The 8,990-nt window shown below is 46.2% G+C and overlaps 1 protein-coding gene across 1 annotated transcript; it reads right to left on the bottom strand.

The window, feature by feature from the left end:
- Nucleotides 1-4,770: 4,770 nt before the first annotated feature.
- Nucleotides 4,771-6,429, bottom strand: LOC134405012 (arylacetamide deacetylase-like 3). The gene is made up of 2 exons (XM_063136070.1): nucleotides 6,272-6,429; nucleotides 4,771-5,646 (listed from the first exon to the last, which is right to left on the bottom strand). Exons 1-2 carry the CDS (start codon nucleotides 6,427-6,429, stop codon nucleotides 4,872-4,874), a joined length of 933 nt encoding a protein of 310 aa, XP_062992140.1. The 3' UTR covers nucleotides 4,771-4,871.
- Nucleotides 6,430-8,990: the final 2,561 nt, after the last annotated feature.

The following is an 8,990-nucleotide window of genomic DNA, read 5'->3' as shown; positions in this document are numbered from 1 at the left end:
GGTCATATGACACCCGCCACGACCCCCATCAGGAAGTGAGCGCATCAATGTTGACCCTCAACAGCACCAGCAGCACTTCAGCTGGCACTGGCACTGCCGCCGCTGCCGCCGCCAGGGCCGGCGGCGGCATCGCTGACGGCTGCGCAAGTTTGCGGTCTTTCGGACGTGCGCAAACCGTGCAGCGAGCGAAAAAAAAAGCCGCGGCAATCAGGCCGGTGTGGCTGCGCAACCGTTCTCGCGGCGGCAGCAGCACAACCGGCGCAAACTTCCGCCACAAATCGAAGGCAGGTGTGGAGCATGAGGCGTCACGGCTGAACGGGAAAAGCCGCTTTCACCGCTCCTCAACGACGGAACACCCGGTAGGTCTAGCAACGCCCTTAGTATTCCCTGGGAGGCTGAGGGAGGTAGATGTGTGTGGATAAGGTAGAATCATCTTAAAGTGTCTTTTAAAATCTTTTCCTATATGAATAAACTTCATTCTTATTTTGTTTAACAACCAAGGCCACAGCTAGACCTAAGGTTTCTCCTGGGATCATCCAGGGTTCGGCTCTGCCTGAGTACTGGATCCCCTGTGTGTCACCTGGATGAACAGGTTTGACCCCTGGACGATCCAGGGATAAACCTTAGGTCTAGCTATGGCCCCAGTCTGCTCAGCCATATGCATTCTTTCAGGTAGACAAGACACACTCACACACAAGGGTTTAGTATTCCCTCATTCTTTTAAAAAATAAATAACACTTGTGGTGGCAGCGAAGGAGAGGTTTAATAATAGACATCCCAGAGGCTGGTGATGTCACAGATGGTGTGGGAGGTGGAAGCCATGTTTAAAATGGTGGGAGCCATGTTTAAGTGTGTGAGGTAAAATAGTGGAAAGTTGACACTTTATTCTATAGCCCAGGAGAAAGATGGAAGCCCTTACTATGAGGAAAGAGGATTTAATGGAGCAATGTCAGTTACTGGGAATCCCCTCTGAGGGGAAAACTGAGGATGAATTACAAGTTTTGTAAATCAAACATTCCAAATTTAGTGGTGCTGGGGAGGCAACCACAGAAATAAGGCCCTCTCACAGCCCTGAGTTTTTAGCCTTTCAGGCTGAGATGAAACATAATGAAAATTTGATGAAACATAATGAAAAAGAACTGGAACTTGAAACAGTGAAAATTAAATAAAGAGAAAAAGATTGAGAACTCCAACAAATTATAGAAATAGAAAAATTAAAAGACAAAGAAAGAGATAGAGCTTTGGAATTAGAACGTATATAATTAGAAAAGTCCAAACAAGTAGATGAACAGAAAAGAAAAGACAGGGAGGAAAAGCTCTTTACTTGCTGCCCCCTTCAAGAAATTATTTTAATTTTTAAAAATCCCTTTAAAAATGTCACGGTGCCAAGTGCTCCCTCTTGTTCCTGGACCTCCTCCCCATCAGCTGTTCAGCAGGCAGAAAGAGAAGGAAATTGTTGCTTTCTGCCTCCACCCAATCTTTTTCTGTCTTTGCCCCTTTGCTCTCTGCTCACAGCCTCTAGCCTTACTATTTCTTTACGCTGAACCCTTTCCCCATCCCCAGCCTTCATCTTTCTCTTCCTTCCTAACCACAAACTTTGCTCTTTCTCTCCCATTCCGCCTTTATCTTGCTATTTCTCTCTATTCCCAGCTTCTAGCCTAGGGTGACCAACTGTTAGAATTTCCCCGGATTTGTCCTGATTTTTGTTCTAACCTGGGTGTCCGGGGGAATTTTCTGTAATTTTCTATAATGGCCTGGAATGACATGCTTTCCCCTTTAAGGGGATGCTTGTCTGCATCCTTCTTGAATTGTGGAGCCCAGAACTGGACACAATACTCTAGATGAGGCCTAACCAGGGCTGAATAGAGAGGAACCAGTACCTCACGTTGACTTCTTTATAATCTGCTCCAGAATTTTCCCAGAGATGGATGTCAGACTGACTGGTATGTAGACAAGCTGGAGCGTGTTTAGAGGAGGGCAACCAGGATGATCAGGGGTCTGGAAACAAAGCCCTATGAAGAGAGACTGAAAGAACTGGGCATGTTTAGTCTGGAGAAGAGAAGATTGAGGGGAGACATGAGAGCACTCTTCAAAGACTTAAAAGGTTGTCACACAGAGGAGGGCCAGGATCTCTTCTCAATCCTCCCAGAGTGCAGGACACGGAATAACGGGCTCAAGTTAAAGGCAGCCAGATTCCAGCTGGACATCAGTAAAAACTTCTTGACTGTTAGAGCAGTACGACAATGGAATCAGTTACCTAGGGAGGTTGTGGGCTCTCCCACACTAGAGGCCTTCAAGGGGCAGCTGGACAACCATCTGTCAGGGATGCTTTAGGGTGGATTCCTGCATTGAGCAGGGGGTTGGACTCGATGGCCTTGTAGGCCCCTTCCAACTCTGCTATTCTATGATTCTATGATTACAACTCCCATCACCCCAGCCAGCATGTCTGGCTGTGTGGCTGGGCATGATGGTTGCTGTAGTCCTGAAGGTACAAGGTTTATTTATTTATTACACTTACATACCACCGCCAGAGCTCTCTGGGCGGTTTACAGAAATTCTAAAATTGAGATAAAAACAAGTATACTAAACGTGGGTGATTAAGATGTGTCGCCATATGCCTGGGCAAAGAGAAAGTCTTAACCTGGCTCCGGAAAGATAGCAGTGTTGGTGCCAAGCGAGCCTCGTCAGGGAGATCTTTCCACAGTCTGGGGGCCACCACCGAAAAGGCCCTGTCCCTCGTTGCCACACTCTGAGCCTCTCTTGGAGTAGGCACCTGGAGGAGGACCTTAGATGTTAAATGTAGTGACTGGGTATATTCACGTTACGTTAGGCGTTCCGTCAGGTATTGTGGTCCCAAGCCATGTATAGTTAAAACCAGCACCTTGAATTGGTCTCGGAAACATACAGGCAGCCAGTGCAAGCGGACCAGAGCAGGTGTTATATGGTTGTTAGATCAATGTTCTTTTCACCCAAGGACGAGATCCAAACAGCCCTAACATGGTCTCTCACTGAGGCTATAATGGTGCCCCTTCAGAATAACATGCACTTTCTTACGCAATTACATCTGATTTGCTAAAGGTACCATGAAGTCTTGCATTTCCAAATCCTTTCCCAAGAGCATCCAAATGTGATATGTAGTCTTGGAATTCCCCGAGATATACTATCCCATCGCTTATATAATGGCAGTATTTGAACCGATTTGCTGCGTTTTAGCATATATTGTTTGGTCAAAGAGGAACAGACCAATTCTATGGAAGTCTGTTTAACTTCAAAGTAAACCTACATACATAAGATTAGGCTGTTAGCATTTGACCAAATGTTATTCAATGGTACTTGCTTCCAAGTAGCTGACCATAGGATTGCATACTAACGCCACAATCCTATGTATGTTTTCTTGGAAGTAAGCCCTGTAGAGTTCAATTGGGCTTACCCAAGGCAAGTATTTATAACAGGGATGCCCCCATTCTCTCAAAGTAAAGAGGTTGGGGCTCCATACCAGTGATGTGTGTGACCAAGGCCCAAAAGGTGTGTGTGTGTGGGTAGAACATAAGAGCCAAGCTGGATCAGACCAAGGGTCCATCTAGTCCAGCACTCTGTTCACACAGTGGCCAACCAGCTGTCAACCAGGAACCCATAAGAGCAGGGCCTCATCTAGAGTATTGCGTCCAGTTCTGGGCTCCACAATTCAAGAAGGACGCAGACAAGCTGGAGCGTGTTCAGAGGAGGGCAACCAGGATGATCAGGGGTCTGGAGGCAAAGCCCTATGAAGAGAGACTGAAAGAACTGGGCCTGTTTAGCCTGGAGAAGAGAAGATTGAGGGGAGACAGGATAGCACTCTTCAAAGACTTAAAAGGTTGTCAAACAGAGGAGGGCCAGGATCTCTCGTCGATCCCCCCAGAGTGCAGGACACGGAATAACGCGATCAAGTTAAAGGAAGCCAGATTCCACCTGGACATCAGGAAAAACTTCCTGACTGTTAAAGCAGTACGACAATGGAATCAGTGTAGGGATGGGTGAACTCATTCAGGTCCGATTCCTCAGACGCTCGCCCTGCTGTCACTGCTGTTCACCTCTTCGCAAGCTTCCTTTGCGGCTCTGTGAGGATTTGTTGAAATTGCAAGCCTGTCCGCTCTTGTCCGGAGCCTCCATTATGTGCAACTATGGTAGCTCTGGAAATGACGTAATTCTCCGATTGCATGAGTGGTGGCCATGAAGGCCCATAAATGCACTGCTGGTACCTGACTGGGTCCGAGTTTGCGGACGAGGGGAGTCCACAGGACTCCAGGATCCCTTCAGGCGCCCAGGACGTCCCTAGGCATTTCTGGATAAATTGCCAAGAAACCCATGGAGTATAAGGGGAAGAGAATCCCTCTCCCTCTCAATCTGTACCCTCCCCTACCCCACAGAACACTTGACTTATCCTTCTGAAATTACGCAGGTTTCTTAACTAGGGTCACCTCTATATATTGAGCATATATTTAGTCTCTTTTCCCTATTCTGAGGAAAGGCTTTGACAAATACTGTTGTGTATGTCCCTTATCAGTATGTAGTATATAATCATTTAAAATCATATAAAACCACCCTAATAATGGACTAATACGCCTGCAAATTTTGGCCAATTGTGACAAAAAGAAAGATGTTAGAACAATTAATTAATTGGCAATGATAATCAATAGGCATGAAGATTGGGATTCTGAACTCAGATTTTTTTTTTTTTTTGACATAGCACTGTTTTATTTTTTTAACAAGTCATCTTAATTTTATGGTCATTAAGAACTTTCAGGGCTTATAATGGTGTGAGTGTTTCACCCTTCCACCTTAATATTTAGGTATCTTTATTCCTTAAGGAATTGTAGCACTGCAAAATCCCCTCATAAATGTTTGACAAAGTCTACAACATTGTCCAGTATTTCTATACCGTTGGGGAATGTCAAAAACCCAACACTGAAGAGGTTCAGCACTCCATGAAACCCGTTTTCAGCATGGAACCATCTGAATTTCACACCGTTGTCTTCCAGTCGCTTCTTGTACAAGAGAGAATCATCTCGAATTACATCATATTCGCAACTCACAATTAAAGTCTCCGGGAGCTCTCGGATGACAGTGTCTTCAGCAAAAAGTGAAGAGAAAGTGGGTTGGCGTGTCTCTGACACTTGTTTGTACACATCAGGCTTATAAGGAGCGTGTGGTACTCGTTCATACCCACGACGCTTAAATTTCTCTGGAATGTTATCTGGACTCATCCACTTCCCATATTTGAGCCTCATTTCATCTGGCACATGAGATCCCTTCAAGACATCATGACTCAGAGAAGTGTCCTTTAGAAAATACTGCAGACCAAAATGAAGAACATTCTCCCTGAACAAGAGAGGCATCCTGCCATTCTGTTGATAAGAAGGTAGGTTGAAGTCCATAGTTTGGAAGCCACCATAGATCAGCACTTGAGCCCGTAGCTTTGGCAGGTCTGATCTCTCCACCAGGTTTTGGGCGACAACGCTAGCAATATTGGCCCCCATACTGTCCCCAGCAATGATGATCTGAGAAGGATCCACCCCGTAGAGCTTTGCATTTTGCATGAAGTGCACAGTAGCAGCGAAGCAATCCTTCCTCTGCGCTGGGTACGGGTGCTCCGGAGCCAGGCGATAGCTGGAGAGGCAGAATTCAGAAGCAAAGTGTAAACTTTCCAGAATCCAAGAACAGACAACCCTGAAGTGTGGGAGAAGCACCCTGTGTCTCCTTCGCTTCTTCAGGGACAGCTTTTCACTGGAATTGCACTAGGACTGGATCAAGCTCAGTGTGTGTGTGTGTGTGTGTGTGTGTGTGTGTGTGTGTGTGAGAGAGAGAGAGAGAGAGAGAGAGAGAGAGAGAGAGAGAGAGAGAGAGAGAGATGGTGGCAGAAATTCAGCCAGGGCAATTTGAATTCAAAATCTAATTTAGATTTAACATTGTGCTAGCAGGCTAATGAATTTCTGGGGAGGGGGGGATCTACACTACTGCTTTAAGGCGCTTTATAACAGTTTTTACAACTGTTGGGGCCAGGACACACTGCATATACTGTTTTCAAAACGTTTTCAAAGCGCTTTAAAGCTCTTTAAAGCACTTTAAAAGCAGTAGTGTAGATCCCCCCTGGCTGACCCCTCTCCCAGGTTGGGAGAGGAGAAATCTCTTCTTGCCAGCTTTGGGTGAGGCCTCTTCACTTCCCCATGGCCTGGCGTTCCTTTCTGGCTTCTCTCACAATGCACATTTGGTTTCCATTATGCAATTACTTTACACATAGCCAGTCACTCCTTGTTCTCTGTTTGGTACCAGTGTTATGACAGTGTCACCCCAGGACTTTAATGGGAGATGTTGCACTTTTACCCTTACGAAATGGACTGACACCATTTCTGTCACTGAGGCTTGGTTCCCTTCATTGCATGTGGCAGACATAGTAGAGCTATGGATTAAAGAAATAAATCTCACCCATTTCTCCCTCTATCCCCCCTCTTCCAATCCAGTCTAGCTCAGGAGGCTGAGCTTTCTCTTCTCTGTACATAAAGAGGACTGATTAGTCTGTTCTGCCAAACTGCAAGGGAATGAAGGGTCTAATCTAGAAGTATTTCTTCCACAGCCTGAGAGAGGGCTGCTGGGGAGGTATGGAAGACAACACTGATTTCCAGAACTGGAGGGAATTCTGAGGGAATGCTGACTCTGTGAGAAAGTGGGTCTATTGTAAACATAAGAATATAAGAAGAACCAGGCTGGATCAGACCAAAGGTCCATCTAGTCCAGCATTCTATTCCCATAGTGACCAACCAGCTGTCAACCATGAACCCACAAGGAAGACATGAGTACAACAGCACCCTCTCGCCCATGTTCCCCATCAACTGGTGTATATAGGCTCATTGTCTCTGCTACTGGAGGTAGCATGTAGCCATCAGGAATAGTAGCCATTGATAGGCTTCTCCTCCAGAAGTTTCTCTGACTGTCTTTTAAAGCCATCCAAATTGGTGGGCATCACTATATAGTGTGGTAGGGAATTTCATAGTCAATTTGTATCAACAGATCTTCTGTGGGTGATCTGCAGTAGATCCATAGATCAGAAGGGTTTTCTGACTTCCAATTGGTTTACAAATACCAACCAGAATGGATTTGTGAGTAGAAGGACTATGAGCAAAGTCTGGGAACTTGTCCAGGGGTGGGATGGGGTGGGGTGATCCTGGGCTGAACATGTGCTCCGAGGGCACGCTGGACGTTTCTTCTACTATTCGCCCACTGAGGCAGTTTGTGGACCTTGGAAGAAAGGAAAGGAACCTCTCGTGCCAGCACTGAGTCATTACTGACTCTTGGAGGGACGCCAGTTTCGCTGACATTTTCTTGCCATTGCCTTCCCCGGTCGTTATTCCCTTTCCCCCAGCTAACTGGGCACTCATTTTACCGACCTCGGGAGGATGGAAGGCTGAGTCGACCCGAGCCGGCTGCCTGAAACCAGCTTCCGCTGGGATCGAACTCAGGCCGTGGGGAGAGTTTCAGCTGCAGAAACTGCTGCTTTACCGCTCTGCGCCACACGAGGCTCTTGTGGACGTTAGTGTTCTACTAAACAAGAAAATGAATAAGACAGTTGAAGTCTGCCCATCTATGGGCTCAGGCAGGGCTAGGGACCTTGTTTGGGTCTTGGGGTGAGATTCCCCTCCCCATGGAGTCCTATAGACTGGATGAAGTCAGTTTTTGGACCCCCGTCGGTGAGGTCCCAGGTAGAGCCCTGCCATCACAGCGTCCCAAGCGGAATGGCCGGATGCGGCTCCTCATGGCGCTGCCTTGGTTGGGAAGCCCTGCTTCAGCCCACTCAGCCGTTCACTGCTCCTTCGCTTTCTCCACGTGGGGAAGGTGAGGGAAGGGCAAAGCAACTAGGCCATGGCTGGGTGTCTCCCCCACTCCTTCTCCCTGCTGAGGGATGGGGAACTAAAGCTGACTATACAGGCAAGACTGTCGTCTCCAGAAGGATTGGCTCAGCTCTCTGTCTGTTGTAGTTCTGTAGCTCCTTCCTTGAAAATGCAAACTTTAGTGACAGACACACCTCCACATGGCTAGTAAATGGATTACAAGACTTAAATTGACTCAGATAGTTGTACACCATGTGATGATGCTGTTTATTAACATTTCACAATTATCTAGAACACTCTGTGCAAAAAAGGGCATGCCATGTTGCTCCATTTGCTTCCAGGAGCCATTCAGATGACTGTTCATCAACTTTCGAAGTCCAAAACAGCTTGGTCCCTGGATATCTGAAAGATCACTTTTTCCCATATTAACTAGGACAGTGAGGCCTATCTGTCTATCTGCTGATGCCTCCACCCAACTAGGGTGGAGGTGTTAGAAACATGATGTGAAATGAAGATTCAAGGACAAATGGTGAAAGCACTCTGTTTTTATTGAATAGAATTGCAAGTCTGGTTGCCCAAGCCAGGTAGGCACACCTACCAGCTAGAGCAAAACTATTTTATCCTTTAGCCCAGCCGAAGCAGTCCCTTCCCTATCACTCCATTGGTTAGAGACTCAAGGGGTTACAGCCTATCCCGGTACACCTGCTGACTCCTCCCGTTTACCTCTATGCCCTTCTCATTTGATAGTCCACCCATTTGTATTTACTTGTGTCCATATTTGGTTTTGATTCCTCTGAGCACACCTTCTTAATCACTCTTTATTATCCCCCCTCCCATCATGTAACCACAAGGTCATGAGTTCAGAAACAACAGATGTGCTATTAACTGCTGTTTTCGGTTTTGTTCTATTTATCACCTCTTCTCACCACAAGTCCAACCACAAAATTCCGTTACTCTCATTATCTCAGCTGAAAAAGACCCTCCACACCTGCTATGCCTTCCTGTTTTTCTTATAATGCTTCAGTTATAACATTGCTTTTAGCTGACCCTTTTCAGAAGCCGTTATAATAATATTTTAATAATGCATTAGCCATTATATTTTCTCCTTATGATAAACATTGCAATATA

The sequence above is a fragment of the Elgaria multicarinata genome, chromosome 10 (assembly GCF_023053635.1).
Source record: "Elgaria multicarinata webbii isolate HBS135686 ecotype San Diego chromosome 10, rElgMul1.1.pri, whole genome shotgun sequence".
Taxonomy (NCBI): domain Eukaryota; kingdom Metazoa; phylum Chordata; class Lepidosauria; order Squamata; family Anguidae; genus Elgaria; species Elgaria multicarinata.
Note: the sequence above shows the minus strand (reverse complement) of the source record. Positions and strands in the feature narration are given on the sequence as shown.